General features: G+C 40.4%; 2 protein-coding genes across 3 annotated transcripts in view; both read right to left on the bottom strand.

Annotated features, from left to right (window-relative positions):
* DNAJB14 (DnaJ heat shock protein family (Hsp40) member B14) overlaps positions 1 to 15827 on the bottom strand; it is a 45572-nt gene extending 29745 nt beyond the window's left edge. Inside the window, exons 1-2 of one of the 2 annotated variants that reach the window (XM_027543982.1) lie at positions 15592 to 15827; positions 1514 to 1685 (exon numbers count right to left, since the gene is read on the bottom strand). In XM_027543982.1, coding sequence (XP_027399783.1) covers positions 1514 to 1685; positions 15592 to 15724 — 305 coding nt within the window. In that variant the 5' untranslated portion in view covers positions 15725 to 15827. The remainder of the gene's footprint in view (positions 1 to 1513; positions 1686 to 15591) is intronic. The other variant, XM_027543983.1, reaches the window with a different exon arrangement.
* Positions 15828 to 17128: 1301 nt separating this feature from the next.
* On the bottom strand, positions 17129 to 19605 carry LOC113894093 (histone H2A.Z). The gene is made up of 5 exons (XM_027543986.1): positions 19407 to 19605; positions 18886 to 18963; positions 18492 to 18605; positions 18011 to 18140; positions 17129 to 17759 (listed from the first exon to the last, which is right to left on the bottom strand). The coding sequence occupies exons 1-5, from the start codon at positions 19407 to 19409 to the stop codon at positions 17698 to 17700; spliced, it is 387 nt and encodes a 128-aa protein (XP_027399787.1). The 5' UTR covers positions 19410 to 19605; the 3' UTR covers positions 17129 to 17697.
* Positions 19606 to 24268: the final 4663 nt, after the last annotated feature.

Raw genomic sequence — 24268 nt, 5'->3', positions numbered from 1 at the left:
ATTTCGGCACACTGTTTAGTAGAAGCTTTTTCTTAAAGGAATTCAAAAGCAAATCTCTCATTTTTTCACTTATCTCACTTATTCAGCCTCTGACCCAACACTACAGTTATAAAAGTGGTCACCAACATTATTTATAATTCTTAAAGGACTTCACTACCATTCAGGCCAATTGAATACCCTTTATCATGATTTCATCATAGTTAGGGAGTCTTTGTTCTTATTGTTGTCACACACAGATAAAATGTTACATTTAAACTTTAGCATATGTATGAAAAAAAGTAAAATATAAATACATTGATACTTAATTTAAAAATAACTTCAATTCCAAATAATGCTGAGTTAAAAAGAACTAACTAAAAATAAGAATGGAGAAAAAAAGGAAAAACAAAAAAAAAAAAGGAAGTACGGTTAAAAGAGGATAATAAGAAAGGGCAAAAGAGAAAGAAAACTAGCTTTACCTACTCTTCACTTAAGCTAGTTCCCTGCTATTCACTCTTCAAGTTGAACTATCTGATTAATCAGAGTCCTTCACCCTTATACTTTAGATTCCCTAGAGAGCAATTCCAGTACAACATCAATACAGCCTCCTTAAGGTGTATTGATGTTGTGTATAGAAAAAATAACAGTATTTTTTCTAGTGTTTCATACTCAGTTCATTTTCTTTCCAGAAAAGATTTTCTTAATTACAAAATTAATAAAGTTAAATCTCCAAAACCCAGTTCATAATTTACCAATTCTACCTAATTTTCCTGCTTTAAGTAGAGGTGTATCATGAAGTAAAAATATAACACTGAAGCAGAACAATGAGAGTAAGAAAAAATATTAAAAGGAGAAGACTATAGTATTTGCTATATATAAAGACAGCCTTAAAGAAAGAATATAAATAGAAAAAAATTATCCTTCATTTATATAAGTAGAAAATTGAAAATGCTTTGCAATCGCACTCAATATTCTCCTCATATGAAATTCTCCTTCATACATATATATATATATACATTTGCTGTTGCTGTTGTTTGTTTTTTTGTTTGTTTAGTTGCTAAGTCTTGTCTGTCTCTTTTGTGACCCCCTGGACTATAGCCCATCAGGCTCCTCTGTCCATGGGATTGCCCAGGCAAGAATACTGGAGTTGAGTTGCTACTCCCTTCTCCAGGGGATCTTCCAGACCCAGGGATAAAACCCATGTCTCCTGCATTGGCAAGGGGATTTTTTTACCACTGAGCCATCAGGGAAGGTTTCACTGTACTGTGTCAAAAAATTGAAGCAATCTTCCTAAAAAAAATTTTTTTTGGTAATTAGTTTTGTGCCTTATATTTAAAAGATGGAAATTTCAATAGAATTGGTAATTTACACTACTTTATAAAGAATATGAAGCATAAGACACCAAGAGTTCAACTCCTCAATGTCTGTTCTTCTACTGAATTGTAATTAAAACCCATTTTTTAGGTGTTACAACATTAAACTTACATTAGCATCAACAACAACTGACATATATATAAGTCATATTCATTCCTACCTGAGAACTCCATCCACTTGGTCTTTGGTGTAGCCTTTTCCACTTTCACCACTACCAGATGAGCTGTCCTTTGTGCAATTAGGTTTGCTTTGATCACCACCACCTGATGGTTTTCGGCAATGAGGGCTATTTCCAGCAGTGCTTCCATTTTTCATGATAATTTCCAACAGTGCTGTAGAAAGATATGGAAAGCATACTCCATCTGTTTACATCAAGATACATACACATGGTCTTGAGAAGAAAGTTATAAAGCTGACAAAATGTGTACTCCAGAAAGATACACCATAGGGCCTTTTTAAATAGATAGTAAGCATTCCCTTATGTATAGCTGTTCACAGATCACTAATCACTATTTAGAAGTAGAATATTAAGTTTAATGTTAATAACTCAAAATTACTATCACCTAATTTCTTATGACATACTTTATTTGTAATATCATGGTGAAACTGCCAAATACCAAAGAAAACAATAATCCTTAAAGTAGCCAATGAGATTATCTACAAAGAAACAAGTTCCCTGGTGGCTTCCCTGGTGGCTCAGAGGATAAAGCATCTGCCTGCAATGCGGGAGACCCGGGTTTGATCCCTGGGTTGGGAAGATCCCCTGGAGAAGGACACAGCAACCCACTCCAGTACTCTTGCCTGGAGAATCCCATGGACAGAGGAGCCTGGTGGGCTACAGTCCATGGGGTCGTAAAGAGTCGGACATGACTGAGCGACTTCACACACACACAAATACACACACACACACACACACACACACACACACACACACACACACACACACTTATTTCCCAAAAGCAACAATGGCAGCTAAATTGAGCAATAGCTTCAAAATGGTCAGGGAGAATAACTGTCAACTTGAGTTCTGCACTGCTGCTGCTGCTGCTAAGTTGCTTCAGTCGTGTCCGACTCTTAGCAACCCCATGGACTGCAGCCCACCCGGCTCCTTCGTCCATGGGATTTTCCAGTCAAGAGTACTGGAGTGGGGTGCCATTGCCTTCTCCGGAGTTCTGCACTAATTTTCTGGAAATTATGTAAGATTAAAAACATTTTCAAACAAACAAACACTGATAAAATTATCACTAAGATTTCACTGGAAGATATTTACTACCTTGAGATACCACTTTACATCTACTAGGATGACTATAATCAACAAGGTGGACAATAACATGTTGACCAGGATGTATTACTAGGAAAATGGGAACACTCATATATTGCTAGTGGTAATAGGAAATGGGGTGCTTGCTTTGAAAAAAGATCTGGTAGTTTTTGCAAAGATTAAACATATAGTTATTATCTGACCCAATATTTCTATCTCTCAGTGTATATCCATGAGAAATGAAAACATATATACAAAAACTGGTTCACATATGTTCATAACAGTATTGTTCATAATAGGAAAAAAGTGGAAACAATTGAAATGTCCATCAACTGATGAGTAGATGAATAAAATGTGACAGGTCCATACAATGGAATACTATGACAATCAAAAAAAAATGAAGTACTGATATATGCTGCAATACGGCTGAACCTTGAAAACATATCAAGTGAAAAAAGTCAGTCACAAGAGACAATATACTGTATGATACCATTTATACAAAATCTAGAGGCAAATCTAGAGACAGAAAGGTCAGTTGTTGCCAAGGGGAGGGAAGGATGAACTCTGGGAGAAGTAAGAAGTGATTGCTAGTGAGTATGAGATTTCTTTCTGTGATGAAGAAAATGTTCTAAAATTAATGGTTGCAATGGCTGCACAACTCTGTGAATCCACGGAGTGGTATGCTCTGAATGAGCTGTGAGATATGTGAATTACATCTCAGTAAAGCACTATATATATTCCCTTGTAGCTCAGTTGGTAAAGAGTCTGCTTGCAATGCTGGAGACCTGGGTTCGATCCCTGGGTCAGGAAGATCCCCTGGAGAAGAAAATGGCAACCCACTCCAGTACTCTTGCCTGGAGAATCCCACAAACAGAGGACCCTGGCAGGCTACAGTCCATGGGTTTGCAAGAGTCAGACATGACTTAGTGACTACACCATCACCACCAAAGCTGCTATATAGATATTAAAAAAAATCCAGCAGTCATTGCCGCACAGCCTGTGAGATCTCAGCTCCCTGACCAGGTATTGAAACCAGGTCATGGTCATGAAAGTGCTGAATCCTAACAGTAGATCACCAGAGAACTGCCAGTAATTATTTTCAATATTTCAGAAAAACATCTGCTTCACTGAATATACTAAAGCCTTTGACTGTGTGGATCACAACAAACTCTGGAGAATTCTTAAAGAGATGGGAATACCAGACCACTTTACCTGCCTTCTGAGAAATCTGTATGCAGGACAAGAAGCAACAGTTAGAACTAGACATGGAACAACAGACTGGTTCCAAATTGGGAAAGTAGTATGTCAAGGATGTATACTGTCACTCTGCTTATTTAACTTCTATGCAGAGTACATTATGAGAAACACTGGGCTGGAAGAAGCACAAGCTGGAATCAAGACAGCTGGGAGAAATATCAATAACCTCACATACACAGATGACACCACCCTTATGGCAGAAAGTGAAGAACTAAAGAGCCTCTTGATGAAAGTAAAAGAGGAGAGAGAAAAAGTTGGCTTAAAACTCAACATTCAGAAAACTAAGATCATGGCATCTGGTCCCATTACTTCATGGGAAATAGATGGGGAAACAACGGAATCAGTGACAGACTTTTATTTTCTTGGGCTCCAAAATCACTGCAGATGGTGACTGTAGCCATGAAATTAAAAGACGCTTGCTCCTTGGAAGCAAAGTTATGACCAACCTAGACAGCATATTAAAAAGCAGAGACATTACTTTACCAACAAAGGTCTGTCTAGTCAAAGCTATGGTTTTTCAAGTAGTCATGTAGGGACGTGAGAGTTGGACTATAAAGAAAGCTGAGCGCCGAAGAATTGATGCTTTTGAACTGTGGTGTTGGAGAAGACTCTTGAGAGTCCCTTGGACTGCAAGGAGATCCAACCAGGCAATCCTCAAGGAAATCAGTACTGAATATTCATTGGAAGGACTGTTGCTGAAGCTCAAACTCCAATACTTTGGCCACCTGATGAGAAGAACTGACTCACTGGAAAAGATTCTGATGCTGGGAAAAATTGAAGGAAGGAGAGAAGGGGACGAGAGGATGAGATGGTTGGATGGCATCACTGACTCAATGGACATGAGTTTGAGCAAGCTCCCAGAGTTGGTAAAGGACAGGGAAGCCTGGCATGCTGCAGTTCATGGGGTTGCAAAGAGTTGAACACAACTGAGTGACTGAACTGAACTGAACATATAAGAGAACTTTCTTCCAAATCTTTTTCATAGCTCATGCATTCAAGAGGTCACCAAAGACATAAGATATTTAGTTTTTATAACAATTTAGTTGTAGATGGTACAGAAAGGCTCTTAATTAGGTAGCTATTTTGGACTCCTTTCTCATTTAAGTCAACATAGAGCATTGAATAGAGTTCTCTGTGCTGAACAGTAGGCTCTCATTCAGTTCAGTTCAGTTCAGTTGAGTCGCTCAGTCATGTCCGACTCTTTGCGACCCCATGAACTGCAGCACACCAGGCCTCCCTGTCCATCACCAACTCCAGGAGTTCACCCAGACTCACGTCCATCGAGTCAGTGATGCCATCCAGCCATCTCATCCTCTGTCGTCCTCTTCTCCTCCCGCCCCCAATCCCTCCCAGCATCAGAGTCTTTTCCAATGAGTCAACTCTTCGTATGAGGTGGCCAAAGTACTGGAGTTTCAGCTTTAGCATCATTCCTTCCAAAGAACACCCAGGGCTGATCTCCTTCAGAATGGACTGGTTGGATCTCCTTGCAGTCCAAGGGACTCTCAAGCGTCTTCCTCAACATCACAGTTCAAAAGCATCAATTCTTTGGCACTCAGCCTTCTTCACAGTCCAACTCTCACATTCCATAACACAGGAAAAACCATAGCCTTGACTAGACGAACCTTTGTTGGCAAAGTAATGTCTCTGCTTTTGAATATGCTATCTAGGTTGGTCATAACTTTACTTCCAACGCATATAACACACAGATACACATACACATACATTCATGCATCATGCATATATATATTTCTTAGCTCTGTCTACTGAGAGGATCTGGAGGCAATGACACACTTGTAGCAATGAGCTTATCAAGTGTCTATATATTAGTTTCCAAGTATCATTATCCACTAAAAAGAATCAGGACTCCTGGGGCAAGAATTGATTCCGAGGGCAGAGAAATGAGCTTGAAAACTTTTTTGTGTTTGAAAGTAAAGAAATTCAAAGAATGATGAGGACATGTCATAAGATACAGGAGCTTGAAGGGGCTCCTACTGATTAAATCTGAGGCAATCTGAACATCAAAATGAACAGTGATAATAATAGATTAAATAGGAATCCATGTTAATAAATAAGGTTGAATGTCAATTAATAAACTGTAGAAGGAATAATGGAATAAGAAAACCAACATTTGGCAACCATCAGAAATTTATTCTGGAAAGAATCATCAATGAATGCTAAAAGGAGCTTTGGAAATTTGTTGTAGAATAGGACATTCAGAGTTTTAAAGTATTTTCCCACAAAATATTTATTAATTACAAGAGGGGAAAAAAAGTAAGTTTAGAGTAGACAAACCTGGTAACACCAGCTTCACCAAGTGATCAAAGTTAACCTCATCAGTAAGGACCAAATCAGCATGTTCCCTGATACGTTACACTAAGAATGCAACATCACTTCTATGGTATGCCTGCCAAAAATTCATAAGGAAATGTCAGCCAAACCTAAATTGAGGGAAAATCTATAAAATAGCTGGCCTGCATTCATCAAAACACAAAGATCAAGAAAGAAAAGAGACTGAATGCAAACTGGTACAGCCACTATGAAAAACTGTATGGAGGTTCCTTAAGAAACTAAAAACAGAGCTACCAGCAATTCCACTCTTGAGCATATATCCAGAGAAAAAATGGTTCAAAATGATATGTACACCCCAGTGTTCCCTGAAACACGGTTTACAATAGCCAAGACATGGAAACAACCTAGTCCATCCACAGATGAGTGGATAAAGAAGATGTGGCACATATACACAATGGAATATTACTAAGCCATTAAAAAGAATGAAATAATGCCATTTGCAGCAACATGAATGGACCTTGAGATTATCATACTAAGTGAAGTAAGTCAAACAGAGAAAGATAAGTATTTTATGATATTGCTTCTAAGTTCAATCTTAAAAAAAAATGATACAAATATACTTACTTACAAAACAGAAAGACTTGCAGACTTATAGAGGGAACGAGGTGGGGAAGTGTAGGGGAGAGGGATAAACTGGGAGTTTTGAATAAATACACTGCTGTATTTTAAACAGATAATCAACAAGGATCTCTCTGTGAAAATGGGAAAAGAATTTAATATACAGATACATGTATAACTGAATCACCTTGCTGTACACCTAAAACCAACAAAATATTGTTAATCGACTATACTCCAATATAAAATAAAAATTAAAAAAGGAAAAGAGAAAAGATGGTATCTAGATAACAAAATATGGCAAATAAATGCAACGTAACAGGGAGAACTGGCAGAATCTGAATGAGGTACTTACATTAATTTCATGACTCTGACAGCTATACTGTTGTTATGTATGAGTGTCCTTATCTTAAAAAACATACACTGAATTACTTAGGTGTAATAGGATATCATGTCTACAACTTACTCTTGATTGGTTCTGGAAAAAATATAAGAACAAACTGTATACCTGTGGGGGTGGAAGAGAGATAGCAGGGAGAAAGAAAGGGCATGATAAAGCAAATGCAGTAAAATTTTATCAAATAGGAAGCACTGAGTGAAATGTATACAGGAAGTGTACACTATTTTTAAGACTTTCCTATACGCTTCAAAGTATTTCAGAATTTTCAAAAAGCTAAAATGAAAAGGGAAAATTGAGAAAGTATATGCAAAAAAAATTTAACTGTTTTCAGTAATTTTATCAGTGAGGTAGTACTGGTAATGTTACACTGAAACTACTACATATATCATGTGGCATAAAGCAAATAAATAATCATGACATATTCTACCATTTGCCATGGCCTTGAAAACCAGGATTACTACTGTGGAAGGAAAAAGATAGAAATATATGCAAGAAAAGTTTAAAGACCCCAAAATACTTAACTTAAATTTCATTTACTAGTATAAATGTATAAGATGTTTTAACTTAAAAAAAAAAAAAAATTCCCTAGTCTGTACACTGAAAAGGCCCAGAAACAATGACAATCTATTAACCACAGCATCGTTTGTACCAGACCATGATACTAAAACACCATTTTCCACTAAAAGAAACCAGGGCTTATTGGAGCTACGTTTGATTCAAGATCTAGTACAGGGAATGTATAAGAGAAATCTGAAACTTTATGTCATACCAAAGAGAAAGAAAATTATTAAAGACTATTAGGAATGTGTCTATGAAACTCAGGAGGTAACCTAAACAGGTTCCACCAGCCACATCTAAAAAATGATATTATCTGCTTTTGGAAAACAGGAGTCAATTCCTTTTCTTGAAAACTGATAAAAGCAGTCAAGCACTTATCGTATCTTGCCTTTCCTATATGAACTCTACCACTGTGTAACCCTAAGATAGGTGAGGGGGAAGTGTCTCTTTATAGAATTATTTCAGCCTATAAAAGAATAAATTATTTTGAAAAAATTGTGAAGCCAGATGGGAAAGTGGTTATATGTATTTATATTTACAGGTGGCCACAAAGTCCCTATGCATGCTAGTTAGAAGTTATCTGTACATTCCTTTCATTCTTTGCACAAACACATTCTCTCAGTTTTTCTGGACATCTTCCATGCTAACAGCTAGATGCTGGATATTGCTAAAGCAAAAGATCATATAGCTGTTTTAAATTTTCAAGTTATTATGATACTGAAAATCTTTCAGAGCCTAGGGGTTCTGCTTAACAACGGCTATGTATATATATGCACTCACACTAAGCATTTTGGCTCCAAACAGTGAAAATTTGAACAAGTTCCATTACCTCTGTGTCCCAATATCCAGTTTTATCATCTTAAAAATGGAATCAGCAAGGTTTTCTGTATTAACAATCACTGGAACCAATGCCTGAGAAGGTAATGTGGTTCAGTTCAAGTACTGCCAGAATTTGGAACTCACAACCTTTTTCTGACTTATTAAATGTCTTAGCTATTATATGAGATCACATTTATAATAATGAGCAGTATTACGAACATTAGTTGAACAGATATAAGATATCTCCTTATAAACCAGATTACTTTTGGTTTTAAAACTGTCCAACCTTATTTTGTATGTTCATTTTCCAGACATACAGCTTTGCTTGTATGTCTTAATTAATGTAATCTGTACTTAATTTATACATATCCCATAATAAGGACCAGTGAAAAAGTAAACATAGTATTAAAAATGTTTATGTGGCTAATCCAAAAGTGAATAACCAAGATCCATTTTTATTTCATAATGTTCTGCTGCACACCTATTATATATAATACCCATCACTAACAAAACCTAAAATAAGAATATATGATTTGGAAAACAGATTTTTTCATTCCAGGCAAACTGAAAATAGCTTTTATTTGTGTGATTATAAAAGTAATGTTCAGTTCATTTAAAAAAGATAAAGTAAAGATCTCCTATAAATCACACACAAGAAAAAAAAAAATCACTCAACCATTGTGATATATTTATATATCTATATATAAATATATACATAGCCAACTAGAGTAGCTAGTTATATATATATATAGCTATATATATATAAATATATATATGTATATATTTATATATATCTAGCTACTCTAGTTGGCTAGCTGTCTAGCTTTTTTACATATTTTGAAACAAAATGAGAATAATCTACATATGTTGGTAGCATGCCCTTAATAGGTTTATAATTCAATGTATATATCATTTTATAGCAATAAATCTAGGTGCACATCATCTTTATTTTTTAAGACCTTATTCAGGACTATTGCAATAGGGGAGTGACAGCAGGCTGAACTCTGAATTCAGTAAAGACAACTGGAAACTTATAGTCAATGAGCACGGTAAGGTGGGTCACTGAACGGAAAATTACTGAGGCACATCATTGTTTTTAAGTGCACAGTGTATACAGGCAATTCAATTTATTTAATAATTCCCAATGATGGACTCTTTCCAAATTTTTGCTACAATGACAACCCTTATATACATTTTCCCATACTTGTCTATTGTGGGAAAATTTCATTTGTGAATATATTATCACAAAAAGCCTTACAGCTTCATTTATTTATGAACAAATTGTCTTCACTGATAAGAGATAAAACTACCTAAACAGGTATCATTCCAGAAAACCAGGATTTATAGATGCCACAAGTATATGCAAAAGACTGGTAGAAAAGATGATAACATTAAAACAGTTCCTGACAGCAGAGCAATTTTTAATCTAGGAGAGGAAGAGCTATATACATAAATAATACAAGAAATAAATGCAAAGCAGGGAGAACTACATATTAACTAAGAATGGAATGAGTACCTGAATTCACATGGAAATTAATCCTAACTTAAGGCAATTTTTTAATGTTAAACAGGTAAATAAAAAATGATAGAAAGAGACAAATATTATATAAGTAACTCCAAGCAATCATCCAAATACTTTTGCCATTGTACTAATACATGAAATTCTTATAGCACTTAATAAACTAACCTCATAATAATCCTGTGAAGACTACAGATGAGAAAACTGTGGCTTAGGAAAGGAAAAGGGAATGATAGGAACGGAACCATTTTTGTGTCTAGCAGAGATTTCCTATTTCATTTCTCTAAAATGTAAGCTCCAAGAGGACAAGAACTGTCTTATTGATCACTGACTCCCTAGTTCTGAGAAGAGTGCCTGCCACAAAGAAGCATGGATTCAGTAAATATTTGTTGAATAAATATATCCGCATCCTACAGATGTCGTAATTGAGGCTCAGAAAGACAGTTATGGATATAAACAAATAAAACCATTAAATTAAGGTTCAAAACTAAGTTTAGTATTCTTTCTTCAACTATAATGTCTGAAACAGTTTGGTTATTAGCTGAAATGTGGAAATCATTTTATAATATTTAACTAGTGCTACCAAAATAACTGTTTTGAATGTATAATTTACACTTATCACTAAATTTTGATTAAGTCAGAAACAGAAAGAAAATGGTATTGTCTTCAAAGGAATAGCTGAATAATACTCCAGATGTGAAATGACAGTTTTAACTGTTTTATCATTTTAAATGAGACTAAAGGGAACAGAACTTTGAACTTTTTATCAGGTTTAAATTTTAAAATAAAGTAGCAAAAAAAAAGGAAGAAAAATCTTTACACATAGCTCTCACCTGAGGGGAAATAATAAAAAGAGGACTATTTTAATTTGCTATTGTACAGATAGAGGTTGCAAATTATATAAGTTATCTATTCATTAAGTAGACACAGGATGGCCGTTTTTGAAGCTGTAGACTGCCATTTGGTTCAAATTACTATGAAACTCTTGAAAATAATTAAAATGTTTTTCTCTGAAAAAAATCTATACTTCAAACTGCCTAACAATTAGAATTAAACACTAAAGTATTAAAACAGCAATGTAAAAAATAAAAAGCAATGTAAAGCATTAAAACTGAGAGGCTGTATCTCTCTGTAAAAATCTAAAACATATCAATAATCCAGTAAACATAAAGTTTAAGAAATCAAAATGCAATTTACTTCCTCTTGCTGATATTTTCCAAGTTTATATTTCCTATGTAGCATCATATACATATATTAATCCTTTCAAATGTAAACCAAACTTATAATATGAAAATATTTGAAAGTTATAAATCCAATTTGCTTAGAAGTCCATTTAAATAAACTGTAAAATAATATTCTCAACTAAATACTTAGAAAGCAAGCAATGTCCTAGATTCTTTTGAGGATGCAGTTTTTCCTTAAGGAAAACCCTTGCCAATTTTTTTAAGTGGTTTATCAATCAGATTCCTTACCTAGCAAGAATAAAATTGTAAAGGGGACAAAAACTCTGGAATTTAGCTAGAATTTAGACTCACATTTTTGCATTTACTATATAAAAACAAGAGAAATCAAAATGCAATGTTTTATTTTGCCTACCTTAGCATGAAAATACATCCAAGAGGAATATTAAGCTCTAAGTTATAAAGATGTGAAAGTGGTCTAGAATACATGAAATTCAGGGATAACAATTTTTCATTTCATTTTAAACAATAGCTTCAATTCCCTTCTACACTAAATATTTTATCAGGAGCTTATACAAATGTTCTAGATCTTTTCCGCCTCCTCTGTATTCTTAAATTATTCCAGTATACATCTGAGAACATTCTACGTAAAATACACTTTGTTAAGTATTTGCACATGATCTATTTCGCCTAACATTAACCCTGTGATGAAATCCTTATGTTATACATAACTAAACAAGGCTTGGCAATGATAAGTAACTCATCCCTGTCAGAGTAACTCAAATCTGTCAGAGGCAAAGTCCATATCTGAATAAGGTCTTCAGACTACACCACAACTGTAGCTAATCACTTTATGTCATAATCACATGTTGCCTTACAATACATTGTACTATTTATTATCTTTCACTGTTACTGTCGTAACTTTCCCAATGTTCATGTCTTTAAAAGCAACAGCTGTATTGTGCTTTGATATCTTACAGTATCTTTAGTAGATTGATTCACGTTGCTTGTTTCATAGAAGAATTACAGACTATAGGTTTAAAAACTCTTTGTCTCACACTTGTTAAATAGAAATGACACCAAAATTATCAAGCACTATTAAATGCTTCCCATGTATTAACTCATTTAATCCTCATGCCACCCCTATGAAATTGGTACATTATTGTCCTATTTTGTAGACAGAAAAGCTACAAGCTAGATAGGTTATTTAACTTGCCCAAGATTAAGGTTACAAGGGAGTTACGGTCAAGGCTTCAAAAGCCAAGGTATTCTGTCTGGAGTGGTTACATGCTTAAAGTTAAAACTGTCCCTCAAGTCTGTGCGTGCATGTGTGCTAAGACACTTCAGTCACGTCCGATTCTTTGCAACCCTATAGATAGTAGCCCGCCAGGCCCCTCTGTCCATAAGATTCTCCAGGCAAGAAGACTAGAATGGGTTGCCTTGCCCTCCTCCACAGAATCTTCCCAACCCAGGGACTGAACCTTTATCTCTTTCATCTCCAGCATTGGCAGGCAGGTTCTTTACCGCTAGTGCCACCTGGGAAGCACCCCCTAAGACTACATAATGACTAAATGAAATCATGCATTCATACAGTAGAAAAATTCAAAAAGTTTTAACTCTTGGCAATGATTTCTTGAATATGAAACCAGTGAAGTGAAGTCGCTCAGTGGTGTCTGACTCTGCGACCCCACGGACTGTAGCCTACCAGGCTCCTCCATCCATGGACTTTTCCAGGCAAGAGTACCAGAATGGGTTGCCATTTCCTTCTCCAGGGGGATTTTCCTGACTGAGGGATCAAACCCGGGTCTACAGCATTGCAGGCAGACACTTTACCATCTGAGCTACAAGGGAAGCTCTAATGAAACCAAAAGCATAGGCAATAAAAGAAAAAATAGACAAATGGGCCTATATCAAAAGGAAAAAACTCCCATGTATCAAAGGAAACAATAGAAAAAAGACAACCTACAGAATGGGAGAAAAAAAAACCTTCAAATCAGACATCTGGTAAGAGTTTCCTAGGTCGCATGAGTGGTTAAAAAACCCATCTACTAATGCAGATGTAAGAGTTGTGGGTTCAATCTCTGGGTTGGGAAGATTCCCTGGAGGAGGGCATGGCAACCCACTCCTGTAATCTTACCTGCAGAATCCCATGGACAGAGGAGCCTGGCAGGCTATGGTCCATAGGGTCACGAAGAGTCAGACAAGACTGAAGCAATTTAGCACACCGGCATAACTCGACAACTAAAAATAACCTAATTTAAAAACGGGGAAAGGACTTGAATAGTTCTCAAAAAATGATATAAAAATGGCCAATGAGCAAATAAAAAGATCCTCAATATCACTAATCTTGAGAGAAATGCAAATCAAAACCACAGTAAGGTATCACCTTACTTGCCAGGATGGGTACTGTCAAAAACGAACAAAAAATCAAACAGAAAATAACAACTGCTGATGAGGATGTGGAGAAACAAGAACTCTTGCCCACTGTTAGTAGGAATGTAAAATTGTGTAACTCTTACAGAAAAAGGTATGGCAATCCCTCAAAAAATGTGAAAATTAAAATTACCAATATGATCCAGCAATCCCATTTCTAGGTATATATCAAAAACAATTAAAGCAGGATCACAAAGAGGTATTAGTACACCCATGTTCTTAGTAGCCTTATTTACAATATAGACTGTGATGGTTTCCAAGATATGGAAACTATCAATGCAATCTATTCCTAGATGGTGAATGGATATTGAAAATGTGGTATATGCACACAATGGAATACTATGAAGCCTTCAAAAAGGAACCACCATATTTATGCTACAACATGAATAAACTTCAGGGACACTGTACTAAATTAAATAAGTCAGTGAAAAATGGCAAATACTAAATAATTCCACTTACTATATAATAAGTATCCAAAGTAGCCACATTTTTAAAATAGAGTACAGTGGTGGTTACCAGGGGCTGGGTGGAAAGGGAAAACAGGGAATTGTTTACTTGGCATAAAGTTTTAGTTTTGTTAAGACAAAAAATTCTGTAGATCTGTTGTACCACAGTGTGAAAATGTTTAACGTTAGGGAATTGTATTAAAAATGGTTAAGTTGGTAAGCTTCTGTTTTTGCCACATTAAGAAAAAAAATCACTTATTTTCTTTCATTTCCCCTCTTTCATTTTCCTCAACAGCAGGGAAATAAAAAGGACAAAAAAAAGTAAAGAAATTCAAGGACTTCAATAAGTAGGAAAAAACTAAGAAAACAACAATAAAATGAAACAGGTAACCCCACACTCTTACTGACTTATTGCTAATTTTCTTCTTAACGTGGAAATATCCTGAACCTCAAGTGAAACTGTATCCTATGGACCAGATAATGGAATGTCGTGGTTAAAGGCCTTTTGAAGCTGGAGAGCTCAAATACTATTTTGACTTTGCTACAAATTACTGTGTGACCTTGGGTAAGATATTTTCATTCATTCACTCATTCATTCATTCACTCATCAAAAGGTCTGTTTCCATATGAGTGAGCCTGGTCAAATGAATTCTAGGATCGATCTGAGGAATAAATGAAATAAGTCATATTAAACAGTAGGTACTTTACAAGCACTCACGAAGTGCCGGCTATAATTACTTTAGAGCCTAGAGAGCAAGAGAAGAGCACTTGGATTTCGACTAAAGGAAGTCCAGAGCTCTTCCTAAAGATGTGTCTCATTTGTCGATAATTATGGTGCTATCAAATCAGATACTATTTAGCAAACCTTCACTGACTCTATCATTCTTGTGGTCCTCTCTTCTGAAGAACTCTCTCCCAGGGAAAAGCAATGTCATCTCAGGTGTTCGAAAATGTTTGCTTTGGGAACAGCGTTTTCTACCCGAGAGGCGGTGGAACCAGGGACCTGTATATTAACCACTGAGTTCCCTGTTCCTCTCACTTCACTAGGGACCTAGGCCTTAATCGCGGATGAGGATGGGGGGGGGGGGGGTCACACAACCACACATCCAGATATAAAGCCCCATCTGGTAAGGCAGGACCAGATGAATCTCCTGGGAGAATGACAGCTGGACATTCAGGAAAACCGATAGGCGAACTGGCAACTCTAGCCGGGTGGCTCAGAGCCGGCATCTCGCAGGTAGGCCGGTGAGGAGGGAGTCTCGGGGAGCCCACGGCTGGCCCGGCCCGGATGTTCAGGGCCCGAGCGGGGGTGTGTCGGTGAGGAGCGTTCTGGGTGTCCGACCGGCGGGGTCCGGCGGGTGGGGGGCTCCGCGGCTCCATGAGGGGCGACGGTGGGGGCGGGGGCGGGCTGCGCGGCGGCCCGGGGACAGGGCGGGGAGGAAAGGGACCGAGGGCCTCACCGCGGGCCGAGGGCAGTGGGTAGAGCTTCTCGGCCTTCTGAAGGAAGCGCTGGGCCTTCTCGCGGTTGCCGGCGTTCAGGGCCTCCCGGGCGATCTCGACACATTTCTCCGCCTCATCCCGGTTCCCCTCCATGGCTTGCGCCTTCTTCCGTTTCCTGCGGGAGCTCAGCAACGAGGGGCGGAAGCCGCCGCCGCCGCCGCCGCCGCTGAGGAGACAAGGCCGGCCGGGGCTGGGGGCGTGCGAAGGCGAGCGGGGAGGAGCGCAGGCGACCGCGGCGGCGGGGCCCGGGCGCACTGGCGGGCTCGCAGCTCCGCCTCCTCACGGCGGCCTCCCCGCCCCCCGCGGGTCGCTACGGCGCGAGCCGCATCCCTCTGGCCCCCGGACTGGGCTCCGCCGCCGGGCCGTCAGAACCGGCTCGCTGGTCCTTGCCGGCGCGGACAGGCTCGGGGCCGACCGACCTGGAGGGTGAGGGGGGCGTGCGGGCGATACCAGGCCGGCTGGCCGCCGGAGGGGCTCTCTTGAAGGGGTTCCGTCGCGGCGTGGACCCAGCCGCCAGCCTCAGCAACGCGATGCCCTCCAACCCCCAGCGCGGCCCGCGAAGGCGGCAGCCCGCCTTCCGGGCGACGAGTGGGGGTGGTGACATTCGTTTTCAGGAAAATTCCCAGGGATCGAAAGCCCCACCTCCGGCCCCCCCTCGGCCTCGGTCAGACTAGGGAGAATTCGGTCAGGTGAGGACCGGGCTGCCAGTCCCTGGGCACCGCTTCCGGCACAGCTGTTCAGGAACCCAGTAGGGTGTCCTTTGACCCTAATTCCTGTTTCATTGCCTTATTTCATTCATACTCCATTTTTCTGACTCAGGGCCATTAAACTGTCTTAGTACATCCCAAGAGGTACAAACACTTAATTTGTAGTTTGCACTTATTCTGGTGAAAATAAAAACACTAGTAGCCATGACCAGAAAGGACAGGAATCAGTTCTTTGGCAATGTATTACCTCATATAGGTAAACTTGGGTTTTCTCCCTTCTCCCATTTTAATCATCACCTTTGTGAAATACTTGCCAGGTTGGTATCCTCAGTGGAGGCAAAGGGCCCACTTTTTGCTTGGTATTAAGAACTTGCCAGAAACTAAGTGTCAAAATGATCCACTTAACCTAATTACAAAGTAACTATTTTCACACATTGTTCAGTAAAGATATTGTCTGCTATAGCAGCAAATATAGTAACTCAGGACTTTCAAAGAAATCTTGATTCTTCTCTGTTAAATGTGAATAGTATGTTCCCCAAAGATGTTACCATATACTGAACAATTTAACGCAAGTAACCTTCAAAACAGCGTGTAGCACACTACAATTATCAGTCTAAACTGAAAAGTCCCTTCTGTGTAGGTAGCTACATACAGGACCTTCCTAACTGGTCTCTGCTCCCAACCCCACCCAAGCCCCCCAGTGCTCTGGTGTAGTGCCGCTATCACAAACAGCAATCAAAGCTAATGAACTGAGATGGTTAAACTGAGCCTAAAAAACATCAACTTGTGCTGAAGTTTTAAAATCTTTTAATAGTTCATTACACAGTATTTAAAAAAAAATACTCGGGCCTTTTAACTTTGTTGATCTACAGACAGAATTAACAGTAATTTAAAGGGAAGAAATGTGCTTAAGTTATTGCTAGGTAAGATACCTATTCAACAAAGCTGTTCCTACTATAATCAAGCAAATTTTATACACAACTAGTTTGGGATATGACCTTTATTGAGCTTATCCACCAGAGTGGAAATAATGTCTGTACAAAACCAAATGTTTGTTACTATAACTTCTGCATCACAATTAAAATCCAAACAGTTTTTTAAAAACAGTCAACTCAATCAAAACCCACTACTTCAGAATCAATAGCTTCTTTGAAGCCACAGTAACACTTAAATATGGTTAAGACTCAAATGCAGAAATTTGGTTGGTTGGAAAGCTAATTAAACTTCCAACTTTCTCAAATAGAATTACAAAAAGGCAAAATTGTGTTTTTCACAGAGATACAGTCCACTGGAATCACCAACACTGGACAGCTGTTAGAGTATTTAGAGTCCTGAGATAATAAGGAATCCAGGCATCCTTTAGACAGTCTTCTGTTGTCCTTTCTTTCCAATCAGAGATTTGTGGATGTGTGGAATGACACCTAGAAGAGGGATAAAATAACACAGCACTTTAAAACCAAGTTTAATGTTCAACTTTGAAGATGTCTTTCAATGTGAGGCTAAGTGCAGAGTAAAAATTCAGAAATACATAGAGAAATCAAATTTCATGATGCAACCATACTACAGATCAATGAAAATATACTGTGTCCTCTTTTAGACTGAAAATTACTAGAGGGAAATTTAAAAGCAAATTCTTTTCTCTAGAGAAATTTATAAGTTAATATTTACATACCACCACCAGCAATTGTAGCCTTGATGAGAGAGTCCAATTCTTCATCTCCACGAATAGCAAGTTGCAAGTGACGAGGGGTAATACGCTTTACCTTCAAGTCTTTCGATGCATTTCCTGCCAATTCAAGTACCTAGAAGGCAGAATGCAATCAATCTCCTTCCAACTTACATTAATGTCAAGATCCAGACAAGAATCAAACCTTCACGATGAAGGTGTATCTACCAACTGTCATCTCCCCCACTACCTGAATGGCAAGATAAGCAAAAGCCATAAAGAGGGCACGCAATTTTATTTCCTAAGGCCGCAAACTCAAGCTCAGGAGGATCCCCATCATGATCACCAGCCCCCCCTAGCGTTGTCGGAAGCTTCTCGCCGCGTTCAGAGCCTGGGAGTTTTCTTGCATCACTTTCCTCCTTCCCTCTCGCCGCCTCCCCCCACCCCCTCCCAACCTTTTCCAGATTATAGGCGTACACCCATTTACCTCTGCGGTGAGGTACTCCAGGATGGCTGCGCTGTACACAGCGGCAGTCGCGCCCACACGTCCATGGCTAGTCGTCCTAGATTTCAGGTGTCGATGAATACGGCCCACCGGGAACTTCGTTTTTAGCATACACAAACATAAATGCACAAAGATAGACAAGTCAAAGATAATTATACGCGCGCCAAAGGCAGGGGCATGGACGGTGGTGCAGCAACGCGCCCCAGCACAGACACACGTGATCGCCCCCCCGCCCCGATATTTATTGCATCGGTAAACCAAGTCGCGACACTATCACCCACGCAAAGACGAAACGCTAATCCAGAGCGATGATAAACAAGAGAGGAAAAGGAAAGAAAAACGCCACGATTCCCAGAATGCACGAACCACCACTGACCTGCAAACCGGCTCTCTGCGAGCGGGAAACCGCCTTTGTCTTGGCCTTTCCGGAGTCCTTCCCAGCCTTACCGCCAGCCTGCGGCGCGCACACGCCCGCGAGCGAAGGAGGAACGCAGAATATAGGATTACCAGAGCAGCACGCCCTTCCCCCACCGCGCCGCGGCTCGGGCGCGAGCGCGGCCCCGTGCCCAGCCGGGGTCTCCGGCCCGCCGCGCGCCGCAAGGACGACCCCGCCCGCCCGTCCCCCGCCGCGCGCTCGGCGCGGCCGCGCGCCTCGGTCCGCCCGCTCGCCGCCCGCCGGCCCCCAGCGGCGCTGCGCGCGCCACCCAACCGTCACCGCCCGCCGCGAGATCCGAGGCTGCTCCGCTCGCCGCCGACAAAACACCTCCCCCTGCTCTTCCAAATCCTGTCTCCGCGCGTTCCCAACCGTCGCCGCTTCACCCCCATCTCCGTGTGTAACGGGTTTTTCTCCCGCCGGCAAAAACCCGCGGAGTCTTCGAGCGTCTCCACCAAGTTTACCATTTCGAATTCTGCTGAAGCTCAAACAAGCAAGGCAGAGAAAGGACTAGTCAGACACCCAGCGAGAACCCGCCGCCTACTCCTTCGTCGCACCGCGATTCAAACTGCGCTGTCTCCCGCCTTCCCCGCTCCCTTTATACTGCAGAATGTTCCCTCATCCGGGAACTCGGATTGCTCATCCCACCAATGGCTGCCACCCGCCCTCGGGACGCGTCCTTGAAGCTTCAGCCAATGAGAAGGCGAAGAAAAGGGCGGAGGGGCGGGCGCTTCACAGCTCGAATTCCTATTGGAGCATGCGGAAGGAGGTGGGGGAGGGCGGAGGGATTGGAACTGGGGAGAAGAAGGGCACAGCGGCGGGAGGGAAGAAACAGAGCGAGCTATGCTGCGGGAGCTAGGGGGCCCCCCCGCGCTCGCTGAGGTCACGTGTCCGAGAGGCGGAGTTGAGAGGCTCAGGGGAGGGGCACGCAGTATCGCGCACCCCACCATCACCCGTTCGCTTTCGTCTCCTAACCTGATTCCGGAGACCACGTGAAGTCTCCGCGGGGTCTAGCGCGCCCCACTTCCTGCCCTCCCCTTCCAAATGAGCACCTCGAAGGCAGAGACCCACCAGTCCACAGCCTTCTTCCGAGGCCCGGGGTACTCTTCCTTGATACCCTTAGCATCGCCCAGCTTTTTCAGTCTGACAGGTGGCGCGAACGCGTCCAGTGAGAGGAGCCCCAATTCCTTCCCTGACCACATCCTTGATAGTGATTTCAGTCTTCTAACCCCACTGGGCGAGTCTCGAGCCACCGACTGATCATGATACACTGCTCCCACGTCATTTTCAGTTCTAACTCCCTCGTCTTTCCTCACCATTTTTGAATGCCCTAACCCCGCCACCCCACCCCAGTGGGATACTTTCACGGGAAAAACGGTGATGAAAGCCCTCTTGCTGGTCAGAAAAGACACTTCGGTCTACCCCTAGAGGGCTTGGAGTGAGACGGTATTCTTTAATCAAATCATAACCCGTATCTTTCTGGAGATTACACATCAATGGGTTGTACCTATAGCCTGGTGTCTAAAGTTGATTTAATGAAACCTCAAAGCTATTCTGTGTCAACTTTTCTATGCTAAACAGTTTGCTACATGACAAACGTTCGGTAAATGTCAGTGGGGTAACTTCTAACGTGATTCAAAGACAGTTACAGATGGTCCATGTAATCAGTTGCAAATGATGGGCTAAAAAAATAGTACTGTACACACAGTACTATCATAATGCCAGCTACTTAGTCGTCCAACTAATAGATTAATAACACCTGTGTACATGTCCAGCTGCTTGAAGACAATAATGATCTAAATCTTTTATATTTATAGCATTTAATAGTGTATTACCTTTTAAATATATTTCTGATGTCAAAAAGTTTTAATATATGTATTCTTAAGTACTGTAGTTTGAGTTTCAGTTTGAAAGAGTTTATCAAATTAGAGGACCCCTCCATATCTAGTAGGTAAGTAAGTTCCAGTGAAGAAGTTCCCAACAATTTGACAGAGTTTTGTTATTTTCTTCCCCTTACAAATGAGGAATTTTTACATTGTAGTCAGTAGCAAGAGTTAATCAGTTCTCCCACTGAATTGTTACAATGACATTTTAAAACTGTGAAACCTGATGTAATAGTTAATCTGAGCTCTGCAGAGGCTTCCTGATATGTAATTTAGAAGCCAACGTTAATACCTTTTCCAGTTTGGATAATATGTACTCTTTGCTATGAGATCCAGCTATAGGAATTCACTGTTGCCTCACTGAACAGTGGTTAAGAGAATGTGCTCTGGAGCAAGTAGACAAGAACTCTGCTCTGCTTCCTTCTCAGTATGTCATCTTAGTTACTTTTTGGAGCTTCAAGTTTCTCTTCTCTCCATCCATGGGATTTTCCAGGCAAAAGTACTGGAGTGGGGTGCCATTGCCTTCTGCGTATGGAAAGAGTACAGTACTACCTATTCTCAGCTAGTTGTTGAAAGATTAAAGGAGAAGGTATGCAATGTATGCTCCAACGTGTGTTTATCACATAGCAGCAGATAATAATGATGGTGTCCTCTACATTGGATGCTGAAGTGAAGTCGCTCAGTCGTGTCCGACTCTTTCCGACCCCATGGACTACAGCCTACAAGGCTCCTCTGTCCATGAAAATTTCCAGGCAAGAGTACTGGAGCGGGTTGCCATTTCCTTCTCCAGGGGATCTTCCCGACCCAGGGATCGAACCCAGGTCTCCCACATTGCAGGCAGACACATTGGATGCTGGGGAAGGATGAAATAAAGTGTCTTTGATTCCTACATCTTTTCCCTTGTCTAGCATACCGTCTTCGTTTGACATGAAAGTAAAAAGCCGCAATGCAACCCTGAAACCTACCTAGGCCCCCTGCATTGGGATAGCAGAGTCTTAGCCACTGGACCACCAGGGAAATCCCCACTTTAATTTTAGATTGCCTATCACTTGCTGAAATGGATCTTAACTGTTATAGTAAGTCAACACCCTAAATCTTGGGGAAAGAAACACACTTTACTCTGCAGCACTGAGAAACCCATCAGTATTTCTGAGAAGGGGAGAATACAGCATTCCTCAATTTTAAGGTACTAATTTAGCATGGGGTAAAAGCCAAATCATAAAAGAGAAAATTTTTGTGAGAAGACTGGTAAAGCTGATGTATGTCATTTAGGTATAAACCCTAAAACCATGTAACACTGAAACCAAGACAAGGATGTAAAATCTTGAAGGAAGACTGAGTAATATTTAGTAACTGGGTGTGGCATTTAAGAAAGTGTAGGAAGGATGTAGATAAATGAGAAAGGGCATACAAGAAGAAGCTCAGGTTTTTTGGATTGATGGTTTAGGATATGAAGTAGCGTCTATAATAATGAAAATGCCAAAAGGGTAGACATGGATGAGCAGAGGAGAGAAGAAAGAGGAAAGCCAGGAACATTATGAAAAGTTTAACCTGACATTCGGGGAATCCAAGTGGAATTTTCTAGTAAGTATGTTGACAATGAGGGCAAGAGTTTGTGAAAGAAAAATTTTCAAAGATATAGCCTAAGAAGCATACCTAATAAAGAAACTTTAGGTGATGATGTCAGCACTGTTACAAGATAGCACGAGGCATGTTTAACAGTTTATGTGAGCAAAAATTGGTTGGATCCACTTTTAAATTAAGTGAGCCATTTTAAAATTTGTAATTCAACAAAGTGGTGACTCAGATGGTAAAGAATCTGCCTGCAATGCAGGAGACCCAGGTTTGATCTCTGGGTCAGGAAGATCCCCTGGAGTAGGAAATGGCAACCCACTCCAGTATTCTTGCCTGGAGAATCCCATGGACAGAGGAACCTGGTGGGCTGTAGTCCATGGGGTCACAAAGAGTTGGACATGACTGAGTAACTAACATTTACTTAAAGTTTCTTGTTATTAAACATGTTTTAAAAAATCATCGATTTAACATGTAAAAACAGCAGTCAATTGGAATTGGCAGCGCCAAGCTGGAAGTAGTTAGAGGCACTCCACCAACAGGAGCTGGGGGAGAAGACTTCTGTAGGGAAAGTCTGGAAGCAAAGAAAGGAAATTATTTGATTGGCTTTAAAAGATCTGATTAACTTAAAGCAATTGGTCATCTCTAGGTTTTGATTTCATAGCCTTGAGGCATTCACAGGTATAGATTTTAGGCTATTTTCATAGCATTAGAGCCACCTCAGTCTAATAACCTTGTTTAATTAATTTGACACCACAGACGCCAATACCAAGGAAAAGAGTGAATGCAACTGAAAGCTGAAGAGCAGTCAAAAAGATCTAGAGAAGTAAAACGTAGTCTCACTAGACGTAATGATTCCACACTAAACTAGAAAACTGTAGTTACTACATCTTGTAAGATGATGTTTACCACATGTATATTGCTCACTCTAGGTAAAGAACAATCTGTATTTGGTCTTTACTACTCTCTTCTGGAGAAGGCAATGACACCCCACTCCAGTACTCTTGCCTGGAAAATCCCATGGACGGAGGAGCCTGGAAGGCTGCAGTCCATGGGGTCGCTTAGGGTCGGACACGACTGAGCAACTTCACTTTCACTTTTCACTTTCATGCATTGGAGAAGGAAATGGCAACCCACTCCAGTGTTCTTGCCTGGAGAATCCCAGGGACAGGGGAGCCTGTTGGGCTGCCGTCTATGGGGTTGCACAGAGTCGGACACGACTGAAGCGACTTAGCAGCAGCAGCAGCATTCTCTTCTGTTTACCAAAGATGATGATGTTGCCATAAATTCTGAAACTAAATGGCTTTATCAAAAGTCTTGGTTATTAAGTAAATATTTTTTGCCCAATGTTATAAGATAATGAGGAAAGTCCATTTGGTAAATGCTATAAATCAGAAATTCCACAAGGCTATCTTAGTACTGTTGGGAATCGAAATGCCACTTTCATCCTGAGAAGTTAAGGAAGCACCACAAAAAAAGGCAAGTTTAAAGCCATTCAGTTTATATTGCACAGTCCTCTACAGACTCAGCCCCAGGGGAAAACCATATAAAAGATGTGACCATCACATCTATTGTTAAAACCTTGCACAGATAAGTGTGACTCCCTAGGCCTCTCAATAGGATAATCATGGCTCAGAGAAGAAGCTGAACGTTTTTCCATTCCCTAAGACTTTCCCAGCTTTATTTTGTGTAGGTGCTATGTATGTGTGTTGGAGAAGGAAATGGCAACCCACTCCAGTACTCTTGCCTGGAAAATCCCATGGACACAGTCCACAGGGTTGCAAAGAATCTGACATGACTGAGCGACTTCACTTCACTTTATGTATGCGTGTATGTGTGTGTGTGTTTGTGTGTGTGTGTGTGTGTGTAGG

The sequence above is a fragment of the Bos indicus x Bos taurus genome, chromosome 6, assembly GCF_003369695.1.
Source record: "Bos indicus x Bos taurus breed Angus x Brahman F1 hybrid chromosome 6, Bos_hybrid_MaternalHap_v2.0, whole genome shotgun sequence".
NCBI classification, from domain to species: domain Eukaryota; kingdom Metazoa; phylum Chordata; class Mammalia; order Artiodactyla; family Bovidae; genus Bos; species Bos indicus x Bos taurus.
Note: the sequence above shows the minus strand (reverse complement) of the source record. Positions and strands in the feature narration are given on the sequence as shown.